General features: G+C 45.2%; 1 protein-coding gene and 1 long non-coding RNA gene across 2 annotated transcripts in view; one reads left to right on the top strand and one right to left on the bottom strand.

The window, feature by feature from the left end:
* Positions 1-332: 332 nt before the first annotated feature.
* LOC133096838 (uncharacterized) lies at positions 333-19,130 on the bottom strand. The gene is made up of 3 exons (XR_009701848.1): positions 18,766-19,130; positions 3,301-3,433; positions 333-521 (listed from the first exon to the last, which is right to left on the bottom strand). It is a non-coding gene; the product is annotated as an uncharacterized LOC133096838 (long non-coding RNA).
* The window catches only part of TRIL (TLR4 interactor with leucine rich repeats), an 85,614-nt gene continuing 82,554 nt past the window's right edge, over positions 16,236-19,295 (top strand). The window contains exon 1 of the mRNA XM_061198627.1: positions 16,236-19,230. Within this exon, the coding sequence (XP_061054610.1) occupies positions 16,792-19,230 (2,439 nt within the window). The 5' untranslated portion in view covers positions 16,236-16,791. The remainder of the gene's footprint in view (positions 19,231-19,295) is intronic.

Here is a 19,295-nt window from a genome sequence, read left to right as displayed (position 1 = left end):
TATATTACTTTATTAATGTAAAGGAGATTTTCTTATATAATGTTTAAGGGAGAAATGCCATTATCTTCTAGGTTGTTTTGGAAGGAATGGGGAAAAAATCCTTTTAAATTGATTTTTACTGAACCAGCAAGGTCTTTACTCAATATTTGCAATACTGGGATATAAATTCTCATTATGTTTACCCAATATAAAAGATTTTTAGTTTCAAATATAATATTTTAAGTCAACTATAATTCAATTAAGAAAAAAGGATTTTTAGTTTCAAAGTGTATTTCTGTTGGGCACACAATAGGCATCCCATAAAAACGTTTTGGGTTGAATCAGATCACTAATTAGATGAATGTCAACCGTAAGCACTGGGAAATGGAATTTAAATACAAAACATTATTGAGGCTCCCTTCTTTGAAAGGTGAGTTTGTGGGACTTCCCTGGCAGTCCAGTGGTTAAGACTCCGCACTTCCACTGCAGGGGGCACAGGTTCAATCCCTAGCCAGGGAGCTAAGGTTCTGCAAGCCGTGGCACTGCCAAAAAAAATAATAAAAAATATGTAAGGTTTTAAATAAATAAATAAATAAAGGTGAATTTGTAGGTGTGTATACATGTATGTGTACTTAACATAGATTAGCATTTTTTCTTTTTCTTTTTAGTTTATTGGATAGAACATAAGGGTGCTATGAACTAAACCAGAAAGTTATTTTGATATAATTTAGCAAACCATTTAATTATATCATTAATAATGAGGAAGTTATCAATTAGGAACAGAAAGGAAAATGAGAAGGAGACCAATCGGCAATAGCAGAAATTATCCTTGAGGTTGGAGTTTAAAAACACACTTGTACTGAATTCAGAGGATATTCTAAACACAAAGGTTCTCATATTAATAGTTCTTAAAAATAAAGAACTATCCATTAGATACTTCTGAAAAGGGAAAGTGGAAATTCATCATTTTTAGTGTGTCAGCCTGGAATCTCTTATTCAGGACTTTCATGAGCCACATTCATATTGAAGACCACATTGATGATCTTGATGGATGACAAGACCTTGAAGTGCCTTCTGAAACATCAGGTAAGACTGCATTCCTTTCTATATTTTTAGTATTAAGCATAATTATTGTAATCAAATCTTTTGAAACCTAGCACTCTATGCCACATAATAGCATCATATATAATAATCTTCTCATTTCCCAACCTTAAGGATATTTTAAGCATTAGGAATTCTCTGCTGTTTGTTTAAGCTTGCATGTTTTTTCTTTCCCTAGTTTACTGAATTATTTAATAGTTACACAGTATTCAGACTCTGTGCTAAATGCCACTTCTCTTTCAGTTAGAGTACAAGTACCTTATTCTGTTTCATTGTCAATTTTAAAGCTCACCTGAAGCTAAGGAAGTAATCATTCATTGTGATCGAATTGCTGAGATGGTAGTATAAATATTTTCAAAAACATTGGGATTTTGTTTTTAACATTAGGTCTATTTGCTGCTTTTTTGTTAATAGACAGTGATATACAGGCAATATATAAACGCTTCACACTAAGGTGCAATTATTTGTAGGCAAGATCTGCACCCTGTCAGGCTTCCAAGAAGAAAAAAAGCTGAAATTTGGTTTGCTGACAAAATGTTCATCTATTTGGATTTAAACAGGAAATGACTGATGAAGCATTCTTATACTTAAATGAGAGTCTATGCAAGATGCCGTAAACCAGCATTTTTCAAATTTTATGGTGTGAAGGAATCAGCCGGGGATTTTGTTACCATACAAATTTGGGTTCACCAGCCTGGGATGGGACCAGAGATTCTGCATTTCTAACAAGCTGATGTTGTTGGTCCACAGACCTCACCTTGAACAGGAAGGTACAGAGTAGTCCTCAACCCTAGCTGCATGTTATGGGGGAATCTAAAAGAAATATAGATGTCCAAGTCCCACTTCAGATCAAGAGAATCAGGATCTCTGGGCATGAGATTCAAGCACTGCTAATTTTTTTTTAAATGTTCCCAAGTGCTATGCACTGAATGTGGCCCCCTCAAATTCATATGTTGAAGCTGTAACCCCCAATGTGATAGTATTTGGAGATTGGGCCTTTGGGAGGTAATTGGGTTTGGATGAAGTGATGAGGTGGGGCCTTCATGGTGGCATTAGTGTCCTTATAAGAGGAGACACCAGAGAGCTTGCTCTCCCTCTCTGCCATGTGAGACACAGTGAGAAGGCAGTCATCTGAAAGCCAGGAAGAGAGGCCACACCAGAACCTGACTATGCTGGCATTCTGATCTTGAACTTCCAGCCTCCAGAACTGTGAGAAAATAAATCTCTGTTGTTTATGCCACACAGCCCCTGGTATTTTGTTATGGCAGGCTGAGCTAAGACACCAGGTGATTCTAATAATATGCAGCCTAGGTTAACAACCATTGTTGTAAAGGGTATTGAGGTGGCATGATCCTAACTCTGTTTTAGGATACTTACAACCTACCCGGGGAGTTAAGACTTGGGCCTATAAAAGTAAAAGCTAGTCAAATGTAAGACTGGGTCAGAGAGGTAAAGAGTATTAGGAGATCCAGAACAAGAGAGGAGACAGGGTTGGGGTGATGAGGGAAGAAGGCTATGTCACTTCTTAAAGAGTCTTGCTGAGGACCAAATTTTTAAAAATTGAAGGCATAATTTACATGATACAATGAAACGACTACAAAGATATTAAGCATTCAGTTATGACTGTTGATCATTGCATACACTCACATAATCAAGCTTAATCAAAATATAGAACACTGCCATCACCCCAGAAAGTTCCCTAGTATCTTGATCCTATCTAGCCAATTCCCAGCACTCACAGAGGCCACCACCATTCTGATTTCAATCACCATAAATTAGCATTATCTGTTTTAGAACTTCATATAAATGGAACCCACGGTACTTTTTTGGTCTGGCTTCTTTTACTCAGTGTAATTATTTTGGGATTTATCCACATTACTAATGTATCAATACATGTCATTCCTTTTTATGGTTGAGTGACATTCTACAGATATACCACAATTTGTTTATCCATTTACTGTTGATGGACATTTGAGTTGTTTCCAGTTTAGGGTTATTAGAAATAAGGCTACTCAGAATATTCTTCTTAAATTCTTTTTCAGAAACATGTTTTCATTTCTCTTGGGTAAATACCTAGAGGTGATATTTCTTGGCTATGGGATAGATGCATGTTTAACTTAATAAAGAATTTGCCAAACAGTCCCCTAGAATGATTGTATCATTTTATGCTCCCCCCAGCATTGTACAAGAGTTCTATAGATAGTTGCTACATGGTCTCACCTTAGTGTTGCTAATATTTTTTTATTTTAAGGCTCCATTTTTTTTTTAATGCACTCGTCTGTGTGATGACACCAAGACCTTCAAGAAGCAATTTAGCATAGTAGTTAAAAGTATTGAGTCCTTGCAGGATAATCTAGAAACACAAAGAGAATTACTGATATAATAACCCTTTGACCCAGCAATGCAAAGTCTAGGAATCTATTTACCTTTATATCTGCTCAAGTACAAGATAATAAATGTACACGTTTATTCACTGAAGCATTTTTTTGCAATAATATAAGGTTAGAAAGAATGCAAGCGTTCAATAACAGGCAACTGGTTGAATAAACTGCAGGACATCACACAATGGAGTTCTAAGAAGTTCTAAAGAGAATGAGAAAGGCTTCTGTGTACTGATATAGAGAGATTTCCAAAATATACCATTAAGTGGAAGAAAAAAAGCAAGGGGTATATATACGAATTGGAGAGGGGTTAAAGTAAGGCTATATATATCTACACCACACACACACACACACACACACACTTATATATGCAAAAAAACCCCACTACACTGGACATATAAATAAGAAACTAATAAAATATTGTTATGTAGGAGGGAAGGGAGCAGGGGTAGAAATAAGAATTCTTTGTGAATATTTTTCCATATAATTTTGATATTGAATTATATAAATGCATTGCCTGTTAAAAAATTACAACTAAAAAAAATCCTAGAATTGAAAAACCTAAGCGTATATCAAATTGGTAACATGATCACACAGAATTATAGAAATAAATACCCTGATTTTGTGAAAATCTGTGAGTTCATAATGATACTCGAAAAGAGATAGGCAGAAAAAAATTAGTTGTCATCATCGAGGTTGTTGTTAAATTCCTCCCTTTGAGAACTGATGACTAAAGGAAGAAGCAGTCCAAAATGCTTCCCCAGTCCAAAATGTTTGTCAGGGTAACCAAACAGATCTAGTTGATTAGGGAAAGAGTCTCTTCACTAAGAAATGGCAGCTAATTAATATAGAAAAAAATGATAGCATTAGAAAAATCACCATTTTGTGATTTCTAATGAACAGGAATTCAGGCAAGGGCTGTCAGATGGAGCTGGCCAGTAGGTGCATAGCTGAGGGGAAACTGCACATCTGTATGGTATTAAAGTAAATCCACACAGAATACTTTCTGGTTACAGGGGAATAATATCCCTCTAGAGCAGCAAGCTCAGGCTGCCATCCCATAACCAGAGGACAGTCTGAGTTTCAGGATCTAATGGTGGAAACCAGATGGCATGTACCTCCTGATGGAGTGCCATATGAAACACACAACAGCACCCAAAATGTATTCTAGACAAAATTTTATTAACGTGAATTGACCAAGCTCTTTGATGTAACTTCCAATTTATAGGAAATACAGGGGACAGAGGAGCAAGCTAAGTGACCACATGAGGAAGCAATCAGACAAACATTGAGAAGGAAAATTAGTAGATGAAAAAACTGACTGTTTTAGATTAAAAATACCTAAGGGACATAAAACCATTAAAAATGCATAGCCCAGACCGAAATCCTGATTTGGACAAACCAGCTTTGGGGGAATAGCTGGGGAACAATTAGGGTAATTTCAATATGATTGCAGTATTAGATGCTATGAAAATTTATTGACAGGGAAAGAGAAAGATTATTATTAAAGGAAAACAAACTCATCATGATCTTGTTTTAGTTAAAAAAATACATATGTGTGTATAAAAAGATCTAGAAATATATATAATAAAATATTAACACTTAACAGTTTCTGGTTGGTGGGTGTATTAGTTTTCTATTGTTGCACACAAATTACCAAAAATTTGGTGGATTACACTTCTTCTGTAAGTTAGAAGTCCAACATGGTCTCACTGAGCTAAATCAAGGTGTTGGCAGGGCTGCATTCCTTTCTGGAGGCTCTAGGGGAGAATCCATTTCCTTGCTTTTTCCAGATTCTAGAGGCTGCCCACATTCCCTGGCTCATGGTCCTTCCTTCATCTTCAAAGCCAGCAACAGCAGGTCAAGTCCTTCTCGTATTGAATCGCCCTGAACTTCTCTTCTGCATCCCTCTTCCACTTTTTAGGACCTTTGTGATAATCGGGTTCCATGAAGATAATCCAGGATACTCTCCCATCTCAAGGTCAGCTGATTAGCAACCTTAATTCCACCTGCAACCTTACTTCCCCTTTGCCATGTAACTTAACATGTTCACAAGTTCTGGGGATCAGGACATAGAGATCTTTGAAGGGCCATTATCCAGCCTACCACAGTAGGAACATGATATTTATCTTCTTATTGTTGCTCTCTGTATTTTCTGGTTTTCTACAATGCATATATACTGCTTCTGTAATAACAAAAGGCTATTCTTCATTGAAAAATCAGTATAGTGATGGGGGAGGAAACAATATCATTAAGTGGTAGTATTTTGGAGAGCATGGCTATATACCTATAGTAGGAATAAAGAAAACATGTGACCTAATTGTATGTGAATAAGTATTGGTGGCTTGGAAAATTTCCACTGACAGAATCATATTAAAAAATCCTATAGTTCAAACAACGTGTATGAAATGGCAGATGACATTCTGGAAAATGCTATGTATCTGAAAAATGACTCTAGTGATGACAAGGACACTGTGATCAAAGATTCATGTGAAAAGTGTGAATGACAATTTTCATAAAATGTGAGTTCAAGTCTCAGCTCTGTCACTTACTAGCTGTGCGACCTTGCGCCAGTTATTTAACCTCTTCTTGCTTCCATTACATTATCTATAAAATGAAGCTAATAACTGTACTTTCCTCATGGTGTTACTGAAGGATTAAATGATTTAAAACCTGTGGAGGGCTTAGAACCGTGCCTGGCACATGACAAGCACTCTGTAAATGCTAGTCATTTTTGTTTATTTTTCTGGCAGGTGTTTGTAGCCACCTGTCTCAGATGGAAAATCACTCTGGATTAGTTAAGCTGGTACTTATAATCTATCACCTCTAAAAATCATGAGAGTCATGCACTGACTATCAATAGGGTTCTTACACCCACAGGAGACTAGAGTAATTACCCTGAGGGTTTCACTATTGGGAGTTTTCCCCAAATGGCTGGGTTCCCAGGAAACACCCCACCAGTGCCAGTACAGTGGCTAAATAATAATTTTGAAGCATCAACAATTACTTAGCCCAGAATCATCAATACGATGGATGGCACTTACCACTATGGGATTCTAACACCTGTAACCTGTTAGAAAGAGAAGTCTAATAATTTGCTAGTTTGACAACTTGGGGGCAAAGAAAACAAGTTTTCCGGGAGGATGAGAGACTGGAGACAACTTCAGTATATATCATCCTGCTCATTGTGAACTGATATTAAACCAATCGGATACTGTGAGTTGTTGAGATCAGTCAAGCACAAATAAAACACCACATTAGAAGAACTTTATCATTAACAAACTCTAGTGATATTGAATAATGTTCCACAGAAGAAATGCAATAGATTCTTTAATGTTTGAAGCTGGAAGGGATCTTAGTGATCATTTTAATTCAGTGTGTCTCAGACTAGATTCATGGTCCTACCTGCCACCTCCCATTTCTTTTTTCTTTTGTTTTCTGCAGGATTTTTTTTCCAAGCCTTGAACATGCTCTTGTACACTGTGACTCTCCAAGACAAAGACCTGGTATATGACCCATCCTGACCACAGAAGCTCCTCCTTTTTGCCCTTATAATTTTTTAACTTCACAAGGGCCGTTACTGGTGATAAGAACCCTCCGGGCAAACAACGATGTATTATAGCCATTTCATAGAGCACAATGCCCAGAGCGGCCAAATGATTCACTTGGTGAACTAAATGATCACAGAGCTGGCTCAGAATCTAGGCCTGTTTGTAGAGCTCTCTGGAGAGAACCTGTGTGCTGAAGACTTTGTGCCCTGGGCCTGAGCAGCCTGGAGTAGAGCAAAGGAACAATGAAAAGATGGAAACAGAACCTACAAGGAAAGGGAGAAGAACCAGTCACTTGAGAATGTGCCTTCCTCCTCTTTGCCTTTCTGCTCAGCCTAACATTTATTAAAGACCTACAATTTAAGAAAGATATTGTTACGTGTTACAGAGGATGACAAAAAGCTGTGCATAAGACTTGGTCTTGCCCTGGAGGACCTCAGATTCTCAGTGAGAAGGCACACAGGAAGTTGAAAGGTTAGCAACAATCCTATTTTCCTAACACTTATAGTTTGTAAGAGCTTTCACGTATATTTCCCAAAACTCATATATTGGGCAAGTATTATTTGTCCCTTTTTATACATGAGAAAATGAACCACTGATCAGAGAGACTGTGACACGGTTCAAGGTCAGTGACCCAGCAAGTGGACTCCATCTTCTGATCACCCCATACATATCACATGGGCAGTTTATGACAAATGTTTGGCTTTTTGATGACAACTGCAAATGCTTTTGGGGTTTTTACACTGCATACAGTAAATTGTATCCAAGATGATTTACATTATTAAGACTGATTTTTTTAAAAGGCTTATAAGAACAACAATTTGTAACAAGGGAAGGAAGACATGGCAGGGCAATGGAGAAAGCAAGAGTGAATATGGTATCATGTATGTTTTTACCAAAGATTTTTAACTGCAAAAATAAATGTTCAGGGACTTCCCTGGTGGCACAGTGGTTAAGAATCCACCTGCCAATGCAGGGAACATGGGTTCGAGCCCTGGTCCAGGAAGATCCCATGTACCACGCAGCAGCTAAGCCCGTGCACCACAACTACTGAGCCTTTGCTGTAGAGTCCGAGAGCCACAACTACTGAAGACCGTGCACCTACAGCCCGTGCTCCGCAACAAGAGAAGCCACCACAATGAGAAGCCCGTGCACCGCAACGAAGAGTAGCCCCCACTCGCTGCAACTAGAGAAAGCCCATGCGCAGCAATGAAGAACCAACGCAGCCAAAAAATAAATGAATAAATTTATTTTTAAAAAATGTTCATCGCAGAAAATTTTGATTGCGGAGAAAAGTAGAATGAAAAAAAAATCTGTTCTCTCATCAACCAAAGCAAAGCAGTGTTCAGCCATCCCTCACTCCCCCCAATCTTTAAGGTCATACACACTATAAAACTTGACAATTTACATTAAGCTTTTGAAAATTCTTTAGTTCTAAATATCTTTAAATGGTAACAACCACTTTTTTTTCAACCTACAATGTATCATAGCAGACAATAAAAAAGCATTCAAGTTTGAGGTATACCAATTACATTTTGGAAATTAAATAGGGATGCATAGAAGCTGGAGGAGTGTCCTTACAGATACATTAGCGTTCTACCAACAGAAATGTTTGATCCTGCCTACAGCAAGGCTCCAGTGCTGTGGCTGGAACCTTTGATCTTGAGTCCCACTCCAGCATATGGTGCTACTAAGCATAATCAAAGTGCAAATCTTTATAGAAATTACAGAGACTGAAAAAGGGACGGATGCTTCCTTCCTCTAATTTCCTTTCCTGCCATGTTCCTGGTCTTAAGTAAAAAACATTTGGTCTTTTGATGAAATCTGCAAATAGTTTGAGGGTATTTTACACTGTATATAGTCAATTATTTCACTGTCCAAGATTATTTCCATTACTAAGATTGACAGTGTTTCTTGCCAGAACAGAGTCATGGTTTTCGTGCCCAATTACCACATGGGTATGAAACTGCCTCCACTATTTTGGCCCCATACAGTGATATTAGAATAAGGAGACATCTACAGTTCTGGGGGAGGTTTTTTGGGTGGGGAGTACTTGCCACTTGTACATTCCAGATTTTGATAAGAAATCACTGAATATTTACAGGATGAGTTGCTAATCCTTGAAATTGATACTCTTCAAAAGAGGTGTCTTCCCTACGAATATTTTTAAGCCATTAATTATAACAATTCAGATCAAGTTGTGAGAAAAATAGTATTTTTTAATGAAATTCCCTTCAAATATATCTGTCAGTCCACCAAAGACAGTGGGAGACAATTTCTGAATTAAAATATTGAAAACAAAACTCCTATTTTGTCAAAGTGGATCATCTGTGCCCTCTCACCAGCATCCTGCAGTTAAGTTTGAGTGACTGCAACGCACCAGGCCTCAGGCAAGTTTGCAGTTTGGAAGAAACGTGGACCCAGGAAAACTCTGTGTGTTGTTTCTCATGGTTACTGATTATTGTGCCCAAACCTTACATAAATTGTTTTTAATAATGCAGTTATTAAGAGAAAAAAGAGATGCCTAAAGCACCATTCAAAAAGTTTAGTCAAGTGCAGGCGAGTGCACTCTCAGCTAGTGGGCACTGGCCCGGCCTCTGTCTCTCCTGACCAGGCAGCGCCAAACCTGGTTGGCAAACCTGGTTGGCTGGTGCCTTTATTGGACCAGTTGCTAAATATTTTGACTATCACCCCGAACTGGCCTCATTAGTTGTACACATAGGCTTGTATCAACAGGGAGCCCAGCAAGGTCTAACTATAAAATCCTGGGGTCAGAAGTCAACAGTTTAGATTGTGGTCTGAACTCTATCATTACAGTGGTGGATCATTCCAGAAGTTAGCTAATTCTTAGCATCCTTGCCTCCAAATTGGGGATATGAATATTCCTCACCTAATTGCCTTATGAGACATGTTGAGGTAAAATCAGATATTAAATATGAAAGCACTTGTTTTAAAATTTTTTATTAATTTCAAAGAAATCCATAGTAATTTTTAGCATTTAGAAAATGCCAAAGCATAGGGTGTAAACAATTATTCATCTTCTCACCATGTAAAGATAACAACTGTTAACGTTTCAAAAATTTTCTTCTAGCTTTTTATGAAAACCCTTTGACAGTTCAACAATAGTTGCTGAGTACTACAAAAATGAAATAAAACAAGGCTGATGTCCTTCCAGCTGGGTAGGGATATAAAATGGTTAAATAAATGTTATTACTGTAGTATGAAGAAATCCAAATGAAAAAGTACTGAAAAGCTGTACCATCATACTCAACTACAGGTCTGGTCCCTGGAGATGACAGATATTTCAGTATTTAGGAATAAGGGACACTTTTATACCTAAAGCATTTCCTTAGGCGACTGACTCCATTCTATTCTAAGGGAGAACATCATTATATTACTGCTATAAAATTTCAGGTGCACAAAAACACTGTACACTGTAACCGTAAACAGTATGTGGATTTGCCTTATTTCCTATGTTACGCTCAGCCACCAACCGTCTCTCCCTTTTTAGCTTTTGCCAGGCTGCCCACAGTTCACTGTAGTTCCTGTAGATACACAATCTATTCGTACACATCGGTTTCAAATAATCAGGCATCTCTGAACTGATGGATAAGGATGTTCCTTGGACATAAAATCCTTGGACTCTTTTTTCCCCGGACGTAATTTCCTTGAACTGTTGGAAGCAGTCACCTTGTAAATGGCCTTAGACACATACAGTATTATGTGGACTGATGCTTTCTACAAAGGTTTTAGTTCTTTATTATTTTCTTCCCAAAAGATAATTGCTATGAGCATAGCAAATGGTGCTCATCCTGTTTCTGATGGCACCATGCTCCTGGATTCTTATATGCATTTAACTCCCCGGCCATGCTTAGCTCCCAGAAGGCACGGACCTTGTCTACTCTGTCAATCCCTAGGCTCCTAGAAAAGGAGACATTGAAATGTTTGAATAAGCCCGTAAGAATTCTCGTTCAGTCACAATACCTAAGACGATACCACGATACCTGGGAATGTGCTAAATAAAGATCGCTAGGCCCTGTTCTGGAGGTTCTGAATCAGATTCTCTGCGGCTAGGCCTAGGATCCTGTATTTTTAATAAGCCCTTCGGTTTCTTCTTCTGTAAAATGGGGATAACAGTAGTTCCTACCTCCCTAGGTAGGTGTGGAAATGAATGAGTTACTTTACGTAGAGTGTTTAGACTACTGCCTGGCACTCAGCAGTACATCAGTGCCAGCATTACTACTGTTGTTACTAGAATATGATCAGCCAATCATGAACAGGTGTTCTGGAAATACTGTCTATTAATTTTCTCAAACTTAAGTGTACATAAAAATCATCTGGTGGCTTATAAATGCAGGTGCTGGGGCCTTGCCCCCTGAGATTCTGATTTAATAAGGCTAATACCTATCCAGGAATCTGCATTCCTATATTTCCTTAAGGGCAAAAATGGAGAATCAGCAGATATACTGTAAACCAGTGATTCCCTCATTCACATTGCTAATCCCCAAGGCAAAGAAACTTGCCTCTCAGACTGGGGCTAAGATGAGGCTCAATTCAGATAAAGAGAGTTTTGGGGGTCATTTGATAGCATGCCAAGGAACCACTGGGACTCTTGGTTTCCTACTTCATCTGTGTCAGGGGCCACACTGCCTCTCTGGGGTTGGCTCACTAGGGATGAGGAAACAGCTGCCATCTCTGCAGGCTGCCCTGAGTAAGCTAAGGCTGCCGCTCCAGCAGGGAGTGGCAGGCCTACCTCTCCCTGCAGCGGGGAGCTAGGCCTGAGCTCTTCTCGCCTAACCTGTCCTGCACCAGGGCAGCCTGGGCCAACTCATTCCAGCTCCAGGGGCTGCTGAAGACATGGCCTGGAATCCTTCCTGCCTCTGTAGCTGAAGATCAAGGGAACCACAGGCTGCTTGGGAAGAAAGTGTGTACATCCCTGCCAAGCCCAAGATTCCATGCCTGGGCAAGAATAGCTGAAAACCCTCATGCCACATATATGTGTCATGGAACCAGCCCAAAGTTGCTTGTGTTTCTGACCTCTGAAACTACCCCCAGAGTGCTTGAGATTTAAAGGGCAAACTTTCCAAAAGTGAAATGACAAAGCTCTTGTTTCTCTTACGAACAGCTTTCCTTCCTGGATTTCTCTACTTGTGATTATGCAAATTATACATTTAAGCATAATCAATACTTGACTCTCCTGGAACCTGATCAAGCTGGGATCCATCCATAAACAAAGACATTACATAGTTAAGAGATAGGCATTTAAATGGAGACAACTCTGTCCTTACTCTTACTAAAAATTATTGCTTTTTATAGAAAATTAGGTATAGGCTATGTGATAATAAAGTAGAATTTATGTTTTAAAAAATGCTTTCCTTCAAACTCCTGTAATTTTTCTCCTTGTTCTTTAATCCAAGTACATGTACTTTCTTCTCCTAAAATGCTACATATGGACAGACGTCTCCAATGTTTGAGAAGCCTGGGTTTAGAGCACTGGTCCATGGTTCCTCCTCTTAGCTCTGGGTCCTGCGTTACCAGGAGTCTCCTGGAGGTCTCCCAGGCATTAGAGTTGAAATCCCAACCCACACCTCCAGATTCTTTTGACAGCTACCCTTTAGCCTTCTCTTGGCCCTAGGGGTATACACTTGTGACATGATTGGTCTCCAGGAGGACAGATGGGAAAAAGGCCTGCACAGACTTAGGCAATTAAGTAAGGAATTCCAGGGTCCCAGGAATCCTGAGCAGGAGTGGGGATGTGGGCAGCGGATGGTTACATATCTTTGGAAGCCTGAAATCAAAATCCTGCTCTTATGGTGAGGGCCAACCAAAGGAGGACTGGAACACGGCCCTCTAAAGTGCAGGGTCCAGGGTAGGGACCTAGGTTGCCCTGGTCCAAGAGTGTACTGTATATATAGTATCTATATAATGCTTGCATGTAGGTTACATAAGTGAATACCTTGGTCTGGATGTTCTGTCAACACATGTCCCACACAAATCTCTGTCAGAGATTTCAAGGTTCGAGACGGCAAGAACTAGAGAGATAACATTTTCTTTGTGTGGCACCTACTTTATTTAGGCAGAGATACCTCTTGATGTTGCAGTGCAGATGTGATTATGTCAACTCCCTGCTGAAAGACTTAAAGGGGAATAAGGGACTATTTATTTGGAAGTCATTGTATGAACAGGTTGTGTGATACTATTAAAAAACACAGATGTCAAAAGAAACTCACCAACAAAGATTCAGACAGAAGATTTGGAGGTTTCTAAGTCACTCTCTTGCACCTGTCCCCAGGCTTCCCCTCTTCCTGCCCTGCTCGCCATCACATAGGTAGTACTCAGCACTTCCCTCCTCTGGAAGCCTTCCTCAAGCTCTCAGTCCAGCCAGGTGCACCTCCTCAGGGCTCCCACGGCACTGCAATTGCTCCCCGCCCATCAGTCTCCCCGCTAAGTTGTTGCACCCTGAGGTCGGGCCCTGTGTCTTATCAGCACTGCCTTCCCACAGCTCAACCTGGGATGCGGCACATGCTAAATTCTCACTAAATGCTTCTTGCCTGATCACCAGCAGCAATACGGAGTTACTTTTATAACTCTTCACTACCAGGGGCTCTAAGACTACCAAATTCAAGCAAAATTTTAACTCCTGAAGAGAGACATGGTCTGAGAATAAATCAAACACCTGAACACATAGCACCACAGACATGGAGACCATTGGGGGCACATATGGATATCACATATGTGTACTCTGAAGTTTTTTAATGTCATTCATTTGTAAAGTTGACCTCAGGTTATATGCCTTTAAAAAGGGAAGCATTTCTTTAAAAGATGGCAATCACGCTTTTTCAGAAAGAACGTATACGCACACATACACACACGTACTTTACCTGCAGATCTCAAAATTTTACCCTTACTGAAACTAGATTGAGGGTGCTAGCGACACCTATCAGAAACTGTTTCTACTTATTTGAAATTTGGCATACTATTATCTATTTTAAGCAAGGTTAACTACATGGGGCAGATGTGTTACTTCAAGAAAACGGAACATTATGGAAAACCAATTGTCTTTTGACATGAAACCACGGAAGATGTTATTTTTACCTGCAATCCAGGACTACTGGTAGAAATATTAGGCACTGGACAATAATACCCAAGACATTAAAAAAATACTGAACAACCGCAGGGGTCTGATTACTTTGTTAATCTTACTTAGAGGCATCTACAAAGGAACACCACCCTCAGTGGAGTAAGTGATTAGTCCAAACTGTAGTGACCTCTGAGGGAATGCCCCTCCTGGCCTCCTTTACTGGACGAGTTTTCTTGGAAGAGTCAGGAAAAGAGGAAGCTTATGCAAAGGAGGAGGGTCTGATTCCTGCTTCTTCCTCTTCCACATCACACCTCTCAGTTTCCGACCTCCTTCCCGCTCAGAAGGCCGTTGTGTGTCCCAAGGCTAGGGCCTCAAAAGCAGATGCTGCTACAGCTGCATCCCAGGTAGATCTAGTGGCTCAATTTGAAAGCCAGCAGCTTCTTAGTATTCTTTCCTCTGAACAATCGAATGACCTCTGTTGCCACCAAGGACTGAGGTCCTCCTCGCAGCTTCTGGGGCCCAGATCAGAAATTGTGCTACACGGTACAAGCTTGGGCCTCACCCTCTAGGGCAGCCAGACCTTCATAAGGAGGACTGGAGTCAAGAACTAAAGGATTTCAGAGGTTTCTCACAAGGAGAACTAAAACCCAAACTACCAAACTGCCTGGGCAACTTCATCTTTCATCTTGTTCAGAAAGATACTTGGTTCCCCAAGTTCATCCTTTATTAGAAATCTCAAAACAAATCACAAGCAAACTTGCTCTGCTCACTGTGCCCTGAATGGACATTTCACTGCCTACCTACCTTCCATTCCCCAGCCCCATCTCCCTGGACCCAAGGTCCCTGCTCATCCATAAGTGTTCACTGACTATGCTGCCAATGGTCTCACTTTTCTTGAAATTCACTTGCCTATATGAATCGCTAAAGGAGCCAATTAATCACCATTGAACATTGGAATTATTCAAAATCATTTGCATCTCAGCAGCTTTCTCATACTACAGCCTTACCTTGTTATTTGACCTTTCCTGTCTTGCCCTCCCCACTAGACTGTCAGCCTCTTGAGGTGAGGATATGTCTCTCTCCTTTAATTTTCCACACAGTAGGTCCTTAAAATTACGTTTTCTGAACCTCCTGGGATGAGGGTAGGGAATGGCTTGCAGGAACAAACAGTAATGAACAGCTCTTTCTTGCCCATTCTCCTTCTCAGCTGGGGCTGCCCTGAATGGCGCCGTTAATAAATGCTCCACTCCCTATTGATAGTAAGTGTTAAGACTTCCCCAACTAAACCAGGTCTGAAAAATTGTGGGCCAAATTTCTGAAGATCACCGCAAGCCCAGGCATAAAGGGGGAGGGCCCAGCAGGTAGCAGTTACCAGAGGGTCTGTGAAGGTTATTATATATATATATGCACACGTGCAGAGCCTGCCCCAAGGGCTCTAAGACTGGAGGAGGATTAATGGGACTAAATCACCTAAATCTGACACTTTCACGGTGGCAGAACCAGTTCTGAGCTTTCTCCATGCTCTTGCCTACAGCAGGGCCAAGCAACTACTCAGTTTAGATCCCTAAGAAGGGGCGGTGCCTCTCCTCGGCTACTGGCCACCAGTACAGCGATGTCAAAAACCCAAGCACGCAACAGCCAGAATGGCTTGACCTAGCCTCTTCTGACAGTAGCCCACCGACAGCTCTTGGCAGCCAGCCTTGTGCTGCCCGAAACTTCCCGTAGAACGACGGCAGGTTCCGTGCTGCCCCAACTTCTTGCAGGGGGCCACCTGGAAGAGCAACTGTCTTAAAAACGAATAAAACGAGTCGCGCTCCCACTGCTTCGAAGCGACTGGTGTGCTCGTCTAAAATAAAAAGGTTTCTGTCTGCAAATCCCGTCTGCTCGCCCGGTAATCCACCCCCGCCCCCAGCCCGGCGTGTCCGACTCGTACAGCTGTTTTTAATCCCTACTTTTCTCACTTGGCGTCCCGGGCTCCGGTTGACCAGACGCGGAGCCACTTAGCGTTTCCTCCTCCCCCTACCGGGGTCTGTCCTCCCTCCGCCATCTCCTTCCCCCCGCCCCCCTGCCTGTATCCCCGGGGGGCAGAGTGTGGGAAGAACGAATTTCCGCCCGGTTTGCTCGCCACTCGCAGACTTGGGTCCCTTCCGGACGCAGCCTTGCACACCCCCGGCTCCTCCCGGGGCTGTTCCACCCAGGCCGCGCTACCGGTCCCGGACTGGGAGCGAGGAGGCGCGGGCTGCGGGGGCCGAGCCGCCCCGGCGCAGCAGCCAAGCCGCGCCCGGAGGAGCTCGTGGAAGGGCTCCCGCCTGCAGCTGGGGAATCCGCTGGCGGGGAGAATCCGTGCCAGGGAATCCAGCTCTCCGGACTCAAGCTGCAAACAAAAAGCTCAGGTCTTGCTCCCTCCCTCCACGCCCCCCCCCCCGCCCCCGACGCGCACCCGGAGAAAGTTCTGCAAAAATGCAACAAGTAGCACCCGGAGCTCGCGGAGCGCCCTGCGCCTCCTGACTTGGCCAGGCAAAGCCCGCCTGCAGAGACCCGGGCCAGCCACCGGACAAAGGGCGGAGGAGGGGCTGGACGGCGCTGCGAAGTCCGAAAGAGGCCATTTAGCGACTCTGGCCAGGCCAAGGGGAATGCAGAGGAGACACAGAGCCGGCGGGCCAAGAGGACGATCCGGCCGCAGAACGCAGGGCGGGCGGCGATGGAGGCTGCCCGCGCCTTGCGCTTCCTGCTCGTGGTGTGCGGCTGCCTTGCGCTCCCGCCGCGGGCCCAGCCGGTGTGTCCGGAGCGCTGCGACTGCCAGCACCCCCAGCACCTCCTGTGCACCAACAGGGGGCTCCGCGCCGTGCCCAAGACCAGCTCGCTGCCGAGCCCGCAGGACGTGCTCACCTACAGCCTCGGCGGCAACTTCATAACCAACATCACGGCCTTCGACTTCCACCGCCTGGGGCAGCTCAGACGGCTGGACCTGCAGTACAACCAGATCCGTTCTCTGCACCCCAAGACCTTCGAGAAGCTCTCGCGGCTGGAGGAGCTCTACCTGGGCAACAACCTCCTGCAGGCGCTCGCCCCGGGCACGCTGGCGCCGCTGCGCAAGCTGCGCATCCTCTACGCCAACGGGAACGAGATCAGCCGCCTCAGCCGCGGCTCCTTCGAGGGACTGGAAAGTCTGGTCAAGCTGCGGCTGGACGGGAACGCCCTGGGGGTGCTGCCGGACGCCGTCTTTGCCCCCTTGGGTAACTTGCTCTACCTACATCTGGAGTCCAACCGGATCCGTTTTCTGGGCAAGAACGCCTTCGCCCATCTGGGGAAGCTGCGCTTCCTCAACCTCTCTGCCAACGAGCTGCAGCCCTCCCTACGCCACGCGGCCACCTTCGCACCGCTGCGCTCCCTCTCCACCCTCATCCTCTCGGCCAACAGCCTGCAGCACCTCGGGCCGCGCGTCTTCCAGCACCTGCCGCGCCTTGGCCTACTCTCGCTCAGGGGCAACCAGCTCACGCACCTCGCGCCCGAGGCTTTTTGGGGGTTGGAGGCCTTGCGCGAGCTGCGCCTGGAGGGCAATCGGCTGAGCCAGCTGCCCGTGGCGCTGCTGGAGCCTCTGCACAGCCTGGAGGCGCTGGACCTGAGCGGCAATGAGCTGTCCGCTCTGCACCCCACTATCTTTGGCCACCTGGGCCGGCTGCGCGAGCTCAGCTTGCGCGACAATGCGCTCAGTGCCCTCTCCGGGGACATCTTCGCCTCCAGCCCAGCCCTCTATCGGTTGGATCTAGACGGCAACGGCTGGACCTGCGACTGCCGGCTGAGGGACCTGAAGCGCTGGATGGGTGACTGGCACTCGCAGGGCCGGCTCCTCACCGTCTTCGTGCAGTGTCGCCACCCTCCGGCCCTGCGGGGCAAATACCTGGATTACCTGGATGACCAGCAACTGCAGAACGGGTCTTGCACAGATCCCTCACCCTCGGTTTCCCCGACTGGCGAGAGTAAGCGGCATGCCCTACCCACAGCCCCGGGGAAGGAGGTGGCGCCCCCTGCAGGTGCCCTCGCGGAGAAGCCGCCGCCGCAGCCACAGCCACAGCCACAGCAACGGGGTCGATTTCTGCCAGGGGTGGCCTGGGATGGGGCCGCCAGGGAGCTTTTGAGTAACCGCAGCGCCCTAAGGCTGAGCCGGCGGGGCCCGGGCCTCCAGCAGCCGAGCTCCAACGCCGCTGCTGCCGCGGGCCCGGCGCCACACCCCCTGGACCTCCTCGAGAAGCCTGAGCGGGAACGTCCGACTCCGTCGGATCCTACCCACACGGAGCCCACCCCGACGGCCACGCTGGGCTCTGCGCCAGCAGGCGACCCCTGGCAGCGCGCGGCGAAGCAGCACCTGGCTGCGCAGCAGCAGGAGAGCACCGCCCAGTCCGACGGCGGGGTCGGCCTGCCGCCGCTGGTATCCGACCCGTGTGACTTCAACAAGTTCATCCTGTGCAACCTGACCGTGGAAGCAGTGGGCGCCAACAGCGCCGCGGTGCGCTGGGCGGTGCGCGAGCACCGCAGTCCCCGGCCGCTGGGCGGCGCGCGCTTCCGCCTACTCTTCGACCGCTTTGGCCAGCAGCCTAAATTCCACCGTTTCGTCTACCTGCCTGAGCGCAGCGACTCGGCCACGCTTCGCGAGCTGCGGGGAGACACCCCCTACCTGGTGTGCGTGGAGGGCGTGCTAGGCGGCCGGGTTTGCCCGGTGGCTCCCCGGGACCACTGCGCGGGGCTGGTCACCCTGCCGGAGCCTGGGAGCCGGAGCAGCGTCGACTACCAACTGCTGACCTTGGCCCTGCTGGCCGTCAACGCACTGCTGGTACTCCTGGCCTTGGCGGCCTGGGCGTCGCGCTGGCTGCGTAGGAAGCTGCGGGCCAGGCGGAAGGGCGGGGCCCCCGTCCACGTTCGCCACATGTACTCTACCCGACGGCCCCTGCGCTCCATGGGCACCGGCGTGTCTGCCGACTTCTCTGGCTTCCAGTCGCACCGGCCGCGCACCACCGTGTGCGCGCTCAGCGAGGCTGACCTCATCGAGTTCCCGTGCGACCGCTTCATGGACAGCGGGGGCGGCGGCGCGGGCGGCAGCCTGAGGCGGGAGGACCATCTCCTGCAGCGATTTGCCGACTAGGTAGATCCGGGCCTCCAGGGGTGTGGAGACATCTCACTGGCCTTGAGGAGCCACCTCTCCGCGGG

This window comes from Eubalaena glacialis, chromosome 8 (assembly GCF_028564815.1).
Source record: "Eubalaena glacialis isolate mEubGla1 chromosome 8, mEubGla1.1.hap2.+ XY, whole genome shotgun sequence".
Classification (NCBI taxonomy): domain Eukaryota; kingdom Metazoa; phylum Chordata; class Mammalia; order Artiodactyla; family Balaenidae; genus Eubalaena; species Eubalaena glacialis.
The sequence above is the reverse complement of the archived record's forward strand: the minus strand, read 5'-3'. Positions and strand labels throughout refer to the sequence as shown.